This window comes from Hippopotamus amphibius, chromosome 6 (genome assembly GCF_030028045.1).
Source record: "Hippopotamus amphibius kiboko isolate mHipAmp2 chromosome 6, mHipAmp2.hap2, whole genome shotgun sequence".
Classification (NCBI taxonomy): Eukaryota; Metazoa; Chordata; class Mammalia; order Artiodactyla; family Hippopotamidae; genus Hippopotamus; species Hippopotamus amphibius.
Window position 1 is genome coordinate 82,367,892 of NC_080191.1, and position 17,665 is coordinate 82,385,556.

The 17,665-nt window shown below is 34.4% G+C and overlaps 1 protein-coding gene across 50 annotated transcripts in view; it reads right to left on the minus strand.

Annotated features, from left to right (window-relative positions):
- The window catches only part of RIMS1 (regulating synaptic membrane exocytosis 1), a 480,485-nt gene that overhangs the window by 86,197 nt on the left and 376,623 nt on the right, over positions 1 to 17,665 (minus strand). For 33 of the 50 annotated variants that reach the window (XM_057738946.1, XM_057738945.1, XM_057738947.1 and 30 more), the window contains 2 exons: positions 12,718 to 12,830; positions 7,129 to 7,295 (listed from right to left, as the gene is read on the minus strand). The exons of the other annotated variants lie outside the window; for them this stretch is intronic. In XM_057738946.1, the coding sequence (XP_057594929.1) occupies positions 7,129 to 7,295; positions 12,718 to 12,830 (280 nt within the window). The remainder of the gene's footprint in view (positions 1 to 7,128; positions 7,296 to 12,717; positions 12,831 to 17,665) is intronic. 50 annotated transcript variants of the gene reach the window in all.

Below are 17,665 nucleotides of genomic sequence, written 5' to 3' on the forward strand. Positions count from 1 at the left end.
CACAGCAGACGGAGCCAAAGATTAGCCTCTAAGTCCAAAGCAGCCTCTAAGGACCTCTTTATTCCAAGATCACTAACCTTGTCCTTAATCTACGGCCCACCCAGGCTCCCATCTTAAATTCCAACATCCCCAGAAACTCTGCCTCCATCTGGGCTGTTATTTGCCTTCACCTCCCACATCATTTATGCATTCCCAGCTTCTGTTTCTCCTTACCATTCAAGGGGCCTTTCTCTGCTGGAGCTCTCTCCCTCCTTCCTTCTTCCCTTCCTCCCTCTGTCCTTCCCTTCTTCCCTTCACTCATTGGTTCTTTCCTTCCTTCCCTTCCTTATTTCCTGGTCCTCAGCTCCCTCCACTTCCCCCCCACGCCCATCACTTTTCCTCCTGTGCCTGAGATCGCACCACCAGTTCAAGATGCAATTCTCTTTGCCCTGCCCTGGCATTCACCCTCTAACTTGGGATAAGGTCCCTGCCACAGTTCTTCTTGCTTTGTATACCTACAAATTCTTTATTATTATTTATTAATTTTGTTTTAAATGTTATCCTTTTAAGTGAGTATTTTTTTAAAAAACTAAGAAAATAGTAGCACACTGAATATGAACTTCTATTTCTAGCAAAGTGATAGATGATATATTCTGAAAAATCCTTTCTCTCCTCAATACGTAGAAATGATGGGAAAATGACAACAAATACCTGTTAAAATACAAACCTAAGTTCACAAGAAGGAAAGGCAAATCCTTGTGGCCTAAAGACCAAGAGAAGACTGAAAACAGGTTGCTAAGTGAGTTTTGAATGTCTTGGGAGGTTTTGCAGATGAGAAATTTAGAGCCTTGGGTCCAGGAACAGAGGGGAGTGAGAACTGAAACCCTTCCACAAGCCAAGACCCTTGGAGAACAAAGAAAAATGTGGGTCTGGGTCTAAGTCCTAAGGGACCTTCACTGGTGGCATTGACTTGCATAAGTAAATAAATGAATAAATAATTTAAAAATATAATGCATATATTTCTGGAAGATGGAAAATGCTCCCCAAAGATCTAAGATGAAAGAAAAACGGTTAGCAAAGGAACTAGAAAACATGTGGGTTACTCTAAAGCATTTAAAAAAATAACATCTTATAATGGGAGAAAGCAAACAACATATAATTAAAACATTGAACAAAAAAATATGTAAATGGTGGAGGGATGGTAGAGGAGCTTCCCTTGAGGAAGCCCTCACGTGCTGTGGAAATTACACAACATTGAAGCACAATTAGTCAACGTCTTAGCCAAGGAGTGCTTCTCTTACATCCAAGCCTGGTCTGAATCCAAAGCTGGTACTTGTGGGCATCGGTCATAACCTCAGGGTGAATGCACAGCTCCTGGCCTCTGTGTCGAAAGCCAAGATCACAGCTACAAACAGATCCCGTACAGTGAACAGGATTGGAAGCCCAAAGTTGAAATGTTTTTCTCTTTGAAAACTATTCCTAGGGAATGAATTGGTTGTATTTGAGAGCTGCCTTAATATCGTTAATTCACTATAGGATTTATCATCTATGCTATTCTCCTTGCACTTAAAAGATGTATAAACTTTATACCTTTCTAATAATCTATTACACTGAAGATGTGCTGTTAGCAGTATGTACGTTATCGATAATTTCTTGTATATTGTGGGGAAAATAATAACTAAGCAGGGAGAATTACCTTCTTATTTTACTTAACGACAGAATATTAAACTAAATGTGTAGCTTCTTTTAGAATAATTAAATAAAATTGGAAATTTATACTCATTTATACACCACCAGATATGATTTAGCCAACATCAAAAAGACTAACTTGTATTACAAGTAAAGTTATTAATATAGTTTGATTTTGAGCTTTCAAAGATTTTATTTCAGCTTGACTAAGATACATTTTTATAGACTCTTCCAAACACACACTAAGACTTATTTTTCTCATTAAAGAAAAGTTCCTAATTACCATTATCTACAATTTCCATTGAACATGCTCTTTAAAATATTTTATATGTTAAAAATGATCTAATTTAATCCTAAGAGAAGAAATAAAGCTACAGGGAAGTAGATTTCTACAATAACAAAAAGTTATGACAGACTTTAAAACTCCATGTACAGTGTAGTTACTTTTTCCCAAGAGACAGACATTGTCTCTAAGATATAGTTACAAATGATCATTTCAACAAATAACTCCCATCTTTATACGATATCCTGGGTTTCTATAAATTTTGAAAACTTCATTTATTATCACTGACCATTTTCATTGTCTATTATACAGGAAGCATTTCTCTAATATTCTGCTGACCGTCCCAGAATTTAACTAAACATATCTTAGTAAATCTAAAATGAATTGACAGAGTAGAACAGTAAGAACAAAGCAGGCTGGAGCTGTTCAAACCGGACCAATGCTGCTTGCCTTCAAACTGTCATCTTAAAGGTTGGCAAGGAAGGCCCTCACCAGGAGAATCTACTCACTTGCCCCGAGAGCTCTAACTGGCTACTCTAAGGACCATCATGTTACTTACAGTCATAGGTCAAGAGTAGTTTGTTCATGTCACGGACATGGCACGGGATAGCAATTCAGATGCATGGCGTGTTCAGTCATATGGTATACTAATAAGTATGGTTTAGTGATTTTACCATGAAGGTGGAGTGTTTTTAAAGGGCACGTGGCACAGTCTTTCCATCTCTCTACAGCTTTAGTCTAGTCACAGGAAATAATAATAGCCCACTCATCAGCCTTGGACAATCAAAATGAAGAAATGCCATAAAAGAAGCCACTAGAAGATCGCCCAAATATATTTCTTTCTCAGATATTCAATATCCAGTTTTTCACTGTGTCCAGTGAAAAAATCCAGATTATTTAAAAATGGTATCCTGTATTCCCTTGCTGAGTTGAAGGACTATCGTGAAAAGGGACATTTGAAATTTTCTGTAATATTTTTCAAGCATAATTGCAACATCAAGATTAATTTTCTGGAAGATATTGACCTAGGCACTCATTCTCTATCACAATTTAAAATATCAAATAATTTAACCTACAATGTTTTCAAATGGCCCAATAAATATAAGCAAGTGTCTTTCAGTATATGCTTACTAATTATTATGCTTAGTGACATCAGCTGCCAGATTTTAGTAAATTTACTGTTGCAAGATTATTTGGATAGAGAAGATAACTTCTCTTAAAAAGTTCTCAAATCTTTCAAACTGTGAATATAGAAAAACATAACTGCTTTTGAAAATATGCTTTCAAAAGGAGATAATAAAAAGACCGAAAACTATTTGCATCAAATCTGCTCTTCAAGTTTGTTTATCAAAATTCACTTAGATATAGAAAGGCAACCTTGTAGATTAAAGCGAACCTTTGTCACAAATGTGAATGCTGCTGGGAAATTGTTGGTTTTGACAGAACTTCTAAAATTGTATAACATCTGAGAGCAATTATAGGATTATGCTTGCGTTTGCTTTTATAGCTTGATTTTGTATAAAACATCTGAAATTTGTCTGCCTGGAAAGAAATTGTTATATGATACAGATGAAAAAAAATCAGACCTATATCATGAAAATTCAGCCTCTTTTGGGGATGAACTTCTTTGATGTTAAGAAAAGCATAGAGAACTCAGAAACTCAACATATTCCTTCTGGGCTTCCAGTTACGTGCATTTTATCATCAACTATGCCACCTCTACTAATATACTTTGCATATTTTGTGGTTGGATGAGAAAACACTCTTTGAGGAATATTTAAGCCAATACTAAATTAAACTTGTAACTCACACATAGAACAAATCTGAAAAACTAGGAACTTCAAATCTTTATTGACGCTTATTATTTTGAAGTAGTGTGTTGATTTTGTCCTGTAAGAATCATCCTAGAAATTACTGGGATTTTAAGTAGTTTTAACCCATAACAACAATTTTAGAATAACTTTTAATGATTTATATCTACAAAAGGTTAATTACCCTAATATAAACATTATAGTGTATGTTTTTCTACTATAATTCCCTTAGATATAGAAAGGCAACCTTGTAGATTAAGGCGAACCTTTGTCACAAATGTGAATGCTGAAAATAAACTTTGAAAATATGAAGTATGTTTTGGGCTATTTTGAATGAAGCATTTACAATGCATCTGGGGGGAGGGATGCCCTTTCTTCAATTCACACAGAAAAATATGGTTTAGCTAGTGCCATCCTTGAGCGATCAAGGTATTTTCTGCCTAATTATCATCTCAAACACAAAAGATTCAGAATACGGCCCATGAATTCCTAACATTCTGAAAATGATGATTTAGAGATTGCTAATCCAAATATATTTATATTTTTCAACCTATACACCTCTTATAAGTGTTTAATTTTATTCATCCCCCAAACAGGCATTTTTTTAAAGCTTTCTTTACAGCCTTTTATCTCTTAGGCAGAAGGATACTGATTGTCTAAATCAGAATTTTTCAAACTTCACTCAAAAACTATCTGGCACATGAATGGATGTCCCTGTGAAACAGGCACTCCAGAATGAAATAACTTTGGTACATACTGGAATAAACAAAGATAAACAAGTTGTTGCCAGAGAGAATTTCTCAAAACCTTAAAAACAATAATGTGTACTCAATTGTTAACAGGAAAGTGTAGCAAGCAGTGCTTGGGAAACACTGGCCTATATATCACACTGCGCAGACCACTGCTTATTTCAGAGGTGCTTATCTTGACATTTTCTTGGTTCACAGCATACTTGGATAGAAGGAATCAAAACCATACGTGATTGAGGATGGATGATGCCTTGGAGGACTGGGACGGGGAGGGTGGGGGGGAGTCGAGGGAGGGAGGGAATACGGGAATATGTGTATAAATACAGATGATTGAACTTGGTGTACCTCAAAAATCAATAAATAAATATATCTTACTATAGGTAGTATTCGGGCAATTACTTTGCTCAGTAAATGATAGTTTAACATTAAAAAAAAAAAAAGTATGTGGTATTTTAAGTGCCTACATACTATGGTTCTGTATGATACGTATAAGACCAAGTCAGTGGTTTCTCGCTATGGTCCTTCGGGAGGATACTGGACATTTGTTTGACTTTTAGATACTGAGCACTGTCTTCAGGGGCTGCAACAGTGTCTCCTAAATCCTTTTAATGACTTCCAGAATAAAACCCATCCAAGGCAATGTAAAGAGTATCATTCCTTGTGTCATAGGAAGATCTGAGCAAAGACATATATCCCTGAACAACGCGGGTTTGTACTGTGTAGGTCCACTTATGTAAGGATTTTTTTCAATATAGTACTTGTGTATTCATTCCATAGATCTGTAAAGTAACAGTGGGGAAAAAATTTGTGTTCAGTTAGAGATCAAAACATGTGGAATCAAAAGAACTAGGGTTTGAGTCTTGATTCTATCCTAACAGTTGTTCAACGGTCAGCTGTGCAGGGAACCAGGATATAAAAATACATTTTAAACTCTTAAATAAATTATAATCTCCTTGAGTATGCAGCCTAGATATTATACTTCCATGAAGTCTTGGGAAATTATTAATAAAGTCCTTATGTTTGATAGGAACTGAAAAGTTTGCTGGTACCTATTATGAAATGTAAATATATCTATTATCATAGTGACCACATTTTTCATCTTTTATCCATGAACTCGAATAAACAGAATGTTAAAACCTATGCAGGTGTTAGTTACTAAAAAAAAAAAAAGGAAATGCAAAGCAGTACTATATTAAGAAAAATCACTATTAACAATATTAAAAGAATTGGGACTGTTTAAGGCTGAAGAGCCTGAAACACTTTGATGTCATTTTGTTCCTTTTTTTTTTTTTCTTTCATTACAAACCCTCCTCTCAGGTTTTTACCACATGGCTGATGGTGGACACAAAGTCACTCTGTGTGTGTGTATATGTGTGTGTGTGAGAGAGTATGTGTGTGTATGTGTGTGTCCATGCACCTTTGAGGATATTCAGGGGTTAGAACACACATGAAAAGATAACTGGGCTCTGAGTGTCAGAAGGAAGACCTGCTCCTCCCATAGCTCATCTTACCTTCTTTATTTCTCCTAAAGTGTTCTAAGAAATCAAACATGCACCACATATGAAAAATCCCTGACCTAAAGTACGGGACTAAAAGAAAATACTTCTTCACATTAACTTCAGTTAAGCCATTAGCTTAACTGCCTGCATTGAAGTAATCCACTTACATAATAATAACTCAGCGCAAATGTGCTCTAAACCACTGAGAAGGGAAAGGGAAGCTTAAAACAGGCAACTGCCTGGAGAAAATGGATTTGTCACTAAGAAATTTATTTGCACTCTTTCTAGGTCTACCCCATTCCCACTCTCAATACATAAGAAAAGTCATATCAGTCAAGGAGGTAAAAAAAAATCCTCTATCTTCTGCTTCTTGTTGTGATATAGATACAGTGAGTGTGATTTGATAAACTGGTGTTTTCCCACAGAGTAACTTAACCTTGGCTCCAATCACTACAATGTGGTTCCTACTCATCGTTTGTATAAAATCTTAGTCCTTTGCTGTTGAGCGACCTAAAATTTCTCTTGTTCTTTGCTTTCTTCCTCAAAAATCATGCAGCCAAATTTTTCCGAAGATAATGTAAAAATAGGGATGTGTATTTTGTTATCACATCCACCTGAAGGCAGACCAACCGCTATGCAATTAAAGAGGAGATCAGCAAACCACAGCCTAGGGGAAAATGCAGCTTGCTCTCCATTGTTCTGTAAATAAAACTTTATTGGAATAGGTTCACTGTGTTCACTGGTTTGCAGAGCTTCTGTGCCTCAATGGCATTGTCACACATTGAGACAGAGGCTATCCTGCAAAGCCTGAAATATTTACTATGGGCCCTTTACAGAGAGAGCTTTCTGACACTGGATTAAAGAATGCTTTGTGGATTTAATGATATTAGAAGGAATTTTAGAGCAATCTCTGAAATACAACTCTGGTTACAAGCCCCATTTGATAGTAAGTACCAAAGAGTCCAGGTAAGGTTATACAACAGCCAATCAATGCTCAACCTACTCTAGTTCCAGTTGTTTCAATGAGATGTTTCTGCTACTTGACCTAAACTCTAAGCAAGAATATTCAGGAAGCAAGGCACACTTTTACATGGCTTGTACAAGTGGTGTCCACTCACCTGATCCTACCCCGGGGCCGCTCAGACTGCTCGGACAGGAAGCTGGTGCTGCTGAGGCGGGAGGCACTGCTGGTTCTGGAGACGGCGGACACGTCGCTGACATCACTGTCTGAGGACCTGGCGGAGACGTTGTCGCAGCTTCTGTACTGATCTGTATGTACGTTATACTAAGGATTAAAACAAGAGAGTGTGAGCTCTGTCATCGGATGGTGGGAAACAGAGACATACACGGTGAGGCTAAGGACTACTCAGCCCACATCAAGCAAAAGTGCACTTTCGTAAACATGGGTGTGGAATCTAAAACAACCCAAACACGAGCATGATATATGGTTTCCAATATAACAATCCTGCCTCCTTCGAATGGTAGGAAGTGACTTTTAAGGACTGAACCATAAAATAATCAAAAGTGTCAATGCTTGGGTGGAAAATTCATTCAAAACTCATTGAGTAAATGATTTGCACATACGTAAGACCTCAAAATCGTATTATTTATTTTTTCTAGTACATCTATCTCTCTTTTCTTGCCTGGGTTTTCATCGCTGCCTACAAATCCTACTCAGCTTCTACTCTATCCATGGAATAGACTGCTTCTGTCTGTCTGTGCTTCTTGAGTCCTTCTAAAACTTCTATTCAGCTTACCTACACATCTTCCTTGTTCTAAGACATCACATTCTTTCAAATTTCACCAAAAAATATAACTCTTTACAAAAAAGAGCTGACATGAAAGCAGAGGGATCGTGCCAAAGACAAGTAAAGCGATGAAGGCAGAGACTGCACTTTGACTTTCTTGCTATTATGGTTTAATTAGTCATTTTCAGGTTTAGGCTGTCAACTAAGTGTTGAAAGTAAAAAATGGAATCCTATTAAAATTTCAATATACACTACATCTCATATTTAAATGTGTCTTTATATTTGTCTTTAGTGTTTATTACCTAAGGTCTTAGAAATCATTAGATAAAAGATTAAAACTTGGGAAGGTGTCAAAGTGGTTACTCTTTTTGTTCTACTTTACTCCCTTCTTGCAACAAATCATACAGTGAATAGATTTTACAGTCTATATTTTTGTTTTTATATATGTTTTTAATCATAATAATTAGGTTATATAAGTATATACAATTTTAAAATAAGAAATATATAATAGATTTTCTACTGTTAGGTACTGGAAGGTAAGATAACTTCTTATATAAAATAAACAAACACATAAACTAAAGGGACGCATGACCAAACATTGAGTATGTTTAAGTTTCGGTCAAGCAATTTAATTTTGCATTTATGCGCTAAGGTGTGAAAATATCAAATGTTTGTAAAACTTGTAGAAAAATTCATCCATCTTCTGTGCTTCATATCAGATGAGTTTTAATGACTCCAAAATAATCCAAGCACTCAATCTCTAAAAATTTATATAAACAATTGTCTTGCTAAAAAATACTAAATAAAATTATGCTAAAATGTGGATCTGTATCAATAAAAAGAACTATAAGACAATAGCATATTTTTAAAATCTTCTAGTGTAAGGATCACATTTGTTTAACAATTGTTCAAATAAGAGTAGTTCAGGCCTAAGGTATTTAAATGTTAATTTTAATTTTCCACCTCTCATGTATGCATTGGGCAAAGAATTTCACATAAAGCATGAAAACAATTCCAAATTTATAGAATATCTATAAAATAATCTTTCCAAAGAATTTTTTCATAATTGCATGATTTGTGTTTGGAAGCCGTATGCTAAATTATAATCCAAAAGAAAATGCATATATGTAATTATGTTCAGAAAGGAGCTATTTATACAACTTTGTGTATAATCTAAAGTTAACAGGATTTATGACAATATATTCAAAGTAACTTGAGAATTTTTACCACCAACTTCTGTCATATCTGATAGCATGGCGTTGAGTGACAGGATTCATTTCAATCAGAACTGTGTTTTTATTTACAGAATAGACGTAAAAACTTAATATGCTCACATAGTGGAATCTGAATTTAATTCTGTGACTGGGGTATAAACATAATTCCTATATTACCTGTTTCTGAAGCTATTTTGCTATGTGACTATATTATGTAATTATTGTAATGTTTCCAAACATTGAAATGATAGCTTGTTCATGAGAGAATATGAATGAGTTGGCTTCTAATACAGTAAAAATTTACCCAGCGGTAGGAGATTTTCTGGTGTGACCCCAGAACAAATGCTCCCCTTATTTGGCAAATGCCAATAATGAGCAGGGTCAACTATAATATAAGGGTATGGGAGTGTGCTTGGAATTATTTCTCCAACTAAAGAAATCCTCCTTTTCTATCAGTCATGTCTTTTTCCCCTTTTTGTCTGTAGACTTTTTCTATTCCAGTCAAGAGATAAAACAAGGGGATTTTAAAATATTGTTTGTCATATTAAAAATCTTTTATATTGGAGTAAAGAATAATCTATCATTCTGACATGATATCACAGTTCTCTTCTTCACACTGGTTATTTGAAGGAAAGGAAAGGCTTTTATACTCACTTTATACTACTGTGTCTACTTATTTGCCAAATCTGTTAAAAGTTTAAATAATCATTTTGACATTTCATCATGCATGATTCTTGACATTTCCTATTTAACAATTAAATATTTTAACGGAAATATGTTAATTATATGTTGAGAAATGTAGCATCCTCAGGGAAAACTTACACAGATCACATCACAGGGAAAGACGTCCTTGATGTGAGGGGAAGCTCTAATAACAGGGCTGCTATTTTCATAAGTAATAACAAACCCTCAGCAGCTGCCTCCAAAACCCATCACGTCAACCCTGCAAGTCCCTCGGTTCCAGAAACATAAGCACTCTTTAAAATGGGAGGCCAACATGCAAATTCACTCTCAGGTTATGAATTTCACGCCATCACCAAGGCATGCGACTCTGCCTAACATCAGTGAGAAAAAAGCGCAGGGTCACATTTCAGGGGTCCTCATGCAGTTTTGTGTTTTCTCCAAAGCCAAGTTAGTACTCATTCCTTACTCAGGATGGAGTTAGGTTCATTTCACACTTTAAAGGAGGTGCCAGGTTTGAAACATCTTAGGAATTATATATACTACATCTGCCTGGCAATTCTTTGTCCTGAAGAACATCTAGTTCTGTTGGTGTTTGGTTATAATGTTTTGAAAGCAGTTAACCAATTTCTAATTTGCCCGAATCTCAACTAAGGTGCACTGCTTCATCCAAAATGCCAAAAGGATTAAAACACTAAAAATAAGTCAGTAAAGGAATAAAGTTCAAAATTTAATGTATAATTAAATTTATGAAAATACTGATTCTCAACTATATAAGTAAAAATAGATCTTTGTAAAGTAAATCGTAAAAAAAGATGAGGTAAAAAGATAAATTTAAGAAGAGAGAGGTTTAACTGAAATTACCACTGGAAACCATTTAAAAACTTTATTGTAAGCACTGGGAATACTAGAATTGCAGAGAGTATTTACCTTTTACTTACATAAAATTAAAAATAAGCTAATTATTTGTTATTTTATCATATATTTTTCCTGTCCTATAGTTTTATGTTTTTAAAGATACCATATCTTCGATCTCACACTTATTGATACAATTTATAATAATTTTATTTATGTAATATAGCAGTATCAATGTATGCAGTAAGAGCAATAGTAATATCTTTGAAAGTAATGGTTTTTAAATTAATATTGAAATGCAATGAGAGAGAAAAGGGAAAAGGATGCCTGTGCAAATAAGGAAGGAATGATAGAATATGATGATTTAACTACATGCAAATCAAAAGCCACAGAAGAAACTCTGATTCAAACTGGAGTCATGTGTACATTTCAGTGATGTCAGAAAAGGAACACAGGGCACTGAGCTTCCAGATCAGGAGCTGGCGGGCTCACGACTCCCCAGAAAGGGTTTGCTAATATTGGGAAAGCACCTCCTTCCTTCAGGGGGTGTAAATAAAGAGAGCTGGAATAGATCATTTTGAGGTATTTTCAAGTTTTAAATTTCTACCCATCAGAAAATTTGGAATCTCCCAATGAAGATAAGCCTACTTTTGATCCGTTATGAATATGCGTTAGTGGTGGTTTAGACTTCTAGGGTACTTCATTTTATAACTTTTTTGATCAACAGATTAATGATTAGAGGGCCTTGTTCAGAAAGGCTTTCGGTATTTTATGCTGATTCTTTATTTACCTCTTTCTTGTCTCCTACACTGGCTCTGCCTCTCCCTGCTGTTCTATTTGACCTCATCCTTTGACATAATGCTAAGACATGGAGAAAGCATTCCAGCTTTAAAGATCCTTTCCAAATAAGGACGGGCAACAGTGGAAGGAGAAAACCTAACTTGCTCTGCTTCCTAATTCTTACTGCATTTGTGGTAACACTAAGCAAAAATGGTGATGATAGCCATAAAGACAGACGAATAGCTGATTAAGTGATAACATCACAAAGAACAAACCGGAGGAACAAAATATGTGGAGCTGGAATCGGCAACTCTGTGCAACATCAAGATATTTTGCTCTCTGAGTTTTTTTCTTTATTGATTTTACTTTTTAAAATATTGTTTCAGACTCCTAGGGAGTTGAGCCCCACTGGATCACAGCGACCTTGGACATTGCCCAGTTGGAACCCTTCTGCAGCTAAACTAAGATATAAACTGATGAGTGGGCGTCCAACACACGTGGCTCTATGGTGGGCTGGTGACAAATCAGGTTTTATATTTTTGTATTAGTCTCTGAATATCTCGCTATATAATGAACAACATCCAATATTTAAAAATGAGGATTTTCTAGGTTCATATAATAAGCTAACAACATTGACTTAGTATAGTTTTAATTTTACTTTGAGTTCCTAAAAGGTCATTACTTCCAAAAGTATTCTTGACATCAAATTATAACACGGGTTGTCCTGTAGTGGCTGCTGCCACTTTCGTAGTATTTTAAAAAAAAGGTTTTAAAATAAACCAGGTAATATATTTAAAATTGCTTCATGCAGTATCAAATTCTATACATATTTTAATCAAAATGATCAGATTCTAGTTAGCAGTTTATAAACTCCTTATTGCATTCTTACAAAATAATATTGAAATGTAAATTAGATTTTATGCACTTGAAATTGTGTGAATTTCAGTTTCTAAGAGTTTGAAATAGTTATTTTCTCACTAAAGACAGATCAATAAGAAATCTCACATCACATAATTTCTGTCATTCACTAAAAAATCTCCATAGTAATATCAACCTCAAATGGCACTTAAGAGTATAAACCTATATCTTAATATTTAAAATCCAATATTAAATGATATTCAAGCAATAAAATGGCTTCACATATCTTGCTTATTTATGTGAATTTGACTACTGACAACTGATCATCAAGTGACTTTCATATCAGGTATTTCCATTTTCTTTTTAGATAAAACATTTAATCCAAGTTAATAAATAATATGTCACTAAACTTACATCTTATGAAAATATCAAGAGGAGAGAGGTCATGATGCAAGACCATCATCTGAAGGGTAACTTCTCTCCTGTAACTTGGTGCTCACTGGTTCTACCTGCTACACACACTGTACTATTTTTACCAGGGAAACTACTGGTTGGTTATTACTGGTTTTACCTTGGAATATTGCTCGCGATCAAGTTCTTGACTAGAACCAGACCCTGTTGTCTGCTTAAATCGATGCACTTTCATTTTCATCTGTCTCGTTCGCTCCTCCACTACTAAGCTTGCTGCAAAAACACACAACGGGAGTCTGTTAAAATACCGAAGCACCCCTGAGGAACCGAATGGTTTAAGACTGTAATGCTTCTGATATGACTTCAATCAAATAAAATTTCGAAAACACACGATTAACAAACAAAAGGCAGAAGATATCATGCTAGCAACTGTCGCTCTAAAGATGAACATGACAAATCACACAGAATGGGGGACACAAAGGTTAGTAACAAAAGCTAAGGACCCTACGTTTTTATCGGATATGAAATAATCTCATTCACCAGTGATTATGTGAAACCAAATTTAATTGTGAAAATATGCTTCCTGTTGAATGAACTGGTTGTTGCTTGTACATACAGAGAGAACACATAACACAGAGACACATGTGTTTATTTACACGCACGCACACCACGTAACATCCTCAGCTGCAGCCGTCACCTAAAAACTCTTGTGATGGAAGACTGTCTGCTTTTCTGAGGCATGTTTAGTAAATCCTTCATTTCTACCAGCCACTTTTCATGAATATTTGCCGGTCTTAGAAATGGACTTGCTAAGAGAAAAGATGTGTTTTCTATTTCTGACGGCTCTGTCTGACCACATAAATGAAATTCATACTGTTTGAAAATGTGACATAGAATTTTGGCTTTTTAATTTAAAGATGTAAATAAACAAATGTATTCCAGTTAAGCCTTTATTAATCTCCTAAGTAGCAGGTGTGATTGCTTAGATGGGAAAAACTACAGTTTTCAATAAGGTATGAGTTTTTTAAGTCAGAATCCATCATAAGCAGCTGAGCTTTAAGACCCTGCCTTAATTTTTGCATTCTTACAAATGAAGAGCTAAGAATGCAGTTGTATACATATACCTGTGTTGTATGAGACCTATGTTTATTTTTTACAGTTCATCTCTTGCAAACATCCCAGACTTTACAACCTCTGTAATCAGTGCTACAATTTATTTTTAAGTTGTGTATATACACATATCTCTGACCAAAACCCCACACTTTTGTAATTCATGTACTGGGGCTTCTGCCAAGAGGCCCTACGATTTAAAGGACAGTGGACATTTTGATACACCTGATTGATGTGACTTTTGATTTTCTCCCTTACAAGGAGTTTATGAAGACATTTGCTGACACATATTTTCCATTGCAATGATTAAACATGGCCTGTGATCCTTGATAAAAGATACTGACAGTCATTAGAAAAATTCAATAAATATGTAGCTTTTACTGTGTATTCAAATACAGGCTAATAGCCCATGAGATAAATTCATGGTGTGAAATGTGTGGGTGAATGTTTTAATCGTACTTTCCACACCAAGTTATTAGCTGTTTAGCTTTATTTAAATTCAGTAAATTAGACAGTTACATGAATGAAGCAATGACTCACACTTGCTTTGAAAATGTTGACTTGAGATCATAAATGATGGCTATTATGATTAAAGGATGCTTTCATAGAAATCTTGAGAAAAGCCGTTCAGAAATGTATTAATGATGACAATATATAGTCATAATAAGTATTATAAAGCAAAATGTTGCTCGAGAGTAATTAGGAATTGAGACAAGTTATTGAAAAATGTGAGTTGTATTTATAGAAGGTCATACACAAAACGAGAAAATGTACACCTGTCTGCTCTCTGCCATCTGCCTGTGATGTGTGGCATCTTTTGGGTTACCTACCTCGAGCTTTGAGGAAGCAAATGAACTGTGATCAGCTGTACGCTACAGTTAAAGCTTAAAGCAATTCCACATAATCTCTACTTGTGATAAAAACAGACAAATGATGTTAACTTAATATTCTCAGCAATGACATTAATTTTAAGAAATGTTTGACGTTGATTAGCCCAGAGCTTTGTGACTTTCACATTTAGCAACATGCAGTTCTTAGGGGGACAGTTACTTGACACTGAAAAGATGATCTCTCAAGAACTACTGCCTGAAGCAGTCTAAAGCAGTTCTGGTGATTTTACCTGGCCAGGGGACAGCACCTCATTTCTTTAAAGAGGATTACTTAGCTTATGACATGGTTGAATTTATCAAAACTAAATCATAAGAACACTGTGGTAGTCTAACTAAATGAATCCTAATTTTTTTTTCCTGAGCTTGGGAAAAAAAGCTTATTAAGGAAAGAAATGGGGTGAATTCCTGGGGTGAGCCTGAGGGACACAGCAGGTGGTGGCCAAGAAGCCAGGACAAAATTAAGGAAGAGGATTTAGATTCTTTTCAAGGCCCTGTATGATTAGCAAAGTACATGTGGGTTACAGCTGTCCCTTAGAGAAGACCATGTTTTTCATCTCCAAGAATTAAGGGTGGCTTTCCATCTAATGAACGTGGAAGACTCTCTTGGCAGCTTGTTTTGTCATAAACTAGTTACACTTTGCTTTTATTCTTTCCTAAAACCAACTCCATCCAGACTAGCAATTCTGAAGATGCTTCTAAAGATTACAAAAGCAAATGAGATTTCTTTTCTTTCTTACTCTCATTCCATTTCTTTCTTTCCCTTTATGTCTTTTTTTTAACTCTTGGACAAAGCGGCACTCTGTGTCGCATTGCTCTTAAGAAGACCTGCTGGTGGTGACAGCTGTCTGTCACTCTGCTTCCAGAGTAAACTCACTGGGTATTGAAGCACTGGCAGGACAGGACCAAGGCCAATACCAAAGACAAATGGCAGCAGTAGCAGATTTTTTAAAGCCTTAAAAATACTAACAACAAACTGAATCCTAAAATGGTTTTAAATGACTTCGCTTTTACCTTCCAAAAATGATTAATATACTATCTTTATTCCTAGACAAGTGAAAGTTGACATCTTCTAATCTGTCAAAGAAAGAAAATCTCCAAATTAATTTTTGTTTTTTTTTCAAAATCATGATGAGACACCCTTGAGTTGCCAGCAGAAATGTCCTTTCTCTGCTGTGTCCTCATTGCCTGCTTTCGGATTACAAGATCAGAAGCAAAATACAAACAGCTTATCATTGACTTACATCAAAAAGCCAAATAATTACATATAATTCACATTTTTAAACAACATTTCTCATTTCCTAGTGATGTGTACACTAGTGTATATTCTAAAATAATTGTTTATACATGTGATCATGTTTCAGTAAAATTGTTTTTCATAAACATCAGTGAAGAGGCTTCAGTGTGAATCTGGCAGTTTAACTTTTCTACAGATTTTGTTGTTTGCATTTTATTTCTCAAGTGTATATTGTGGAATAAAATGAAATAATTTCTGGATTATTGTTGTGTCAATTTAAATAGTAAGAAAAGTTTATGAGCTAAAATAGAATATTTATCACAAATTTGACCCAGAAGACATGATTATTAATGTACATGATTTATAGAGAAAATAATAGATACTTGGTAATGATTAGAAATGAATTGAATCCTTGAAATATGATTATCTGTTGAGTATCTGGCTAAAAGTAAAATTAATCACAGCCCAGAGAGCTCAAATATCTTACTTTGAAAAGAGTGATTACTAATCATGAAAAAATTTTATATTAACCATTTTAATGCCAATAGCAAAATTAAAATATGAAAAAAATATTTTCTAATTCTTCCACAAATCCTAGCATTAAATTCACATTTCAGAAGCATTCTGAATACTGGTTGCATTGGACAACAACAAAATCATTAAAGTACCAGTTACTATTGCTGTATAAAAAGATTTTAAATTTGGGGAACTATTTTTTTATTTCAAAATGGCCACATACTAGAGATTTAAATAAACCCTTTCATTTTCTATAACAAATATAATTATCATGTAAATTCACTGTCTTTTAATGAAAATATAGTTTACATATAGTAATTTCAGTTATAATTGCCCATAGAGTGACAGTATCATAATTAATTTCTCCTATCCACTAGAGTGTAATTAACATTGTAATTTTGTACAGAAGATTTTTTTTTAAAGCTGGAATTTTTCACTATGCTTTCTACAAGCTGACTGATGTATTTGATGAATAAATTGTGATTTTGAAAAAGCAGATATTAATTTACCTAAAAGATATTTATTGAACTTAATCCATTCTCTTTAGCTCAACCATACTCTATATCCACTGTTATTTTTAAACTCTGGCATTTTGATCCAATGAATGTACATATATCAAATATAACTCAACATTACAATTAAGAAAGTACAAAACTAGAACTTTCTTTAACAATACTTATGAAATAATTTCTTGTCTTCTAAACTCAACAAGAATAACTGGAGTACGCAAGGTGAGAAAAGTAGATATAATTTTAAAAGTAATTTATTAGAGTTTTCTAACGGAAAGTTTTAGATACTATTAAAAATAAAGATTTTAAAATAATTACTTCTCTTTTCATGCCCCATGTTTTGCTATAAATTTTTTATCTAGTAATTATAGATGATCTTTGGTGAAACTATGAAGAAGCTTGAATCATTTGCAAATATTGTGTCTATGCCTATATGTATTTTTCTAGATCGATCCCTTTCATAAGATTATTAAAAAGGCCTGTGACTTAAAAAAAAAAAAAGCATAAGAATCATTAATAAATCTCCCCTAACCCACCACTGAAAAAATTTCTATAGTATTTCCTCTTCTAAAGAGAAATGTGAATGTGATTTTCTGGGGAACCCCTTTGACTTAGCAGACATTCGTGACTTGCTTTAAAATATGAAAGTTATCTTTCTGTTTAAGATGATTATAATTTAAACACTAAATTTTCAAAGATGTATTTTAAATATTATTTACAAATTTACAATTATATAAATACAAATTTGCTCTGCTCTTTAAATTCGTTAAATCTTTCACTTTTCTCCCTATGCATCTAGAAATTAACATGAATCTGAAATTTCAAATGCTTGTGTTTATAGGCAAAAGA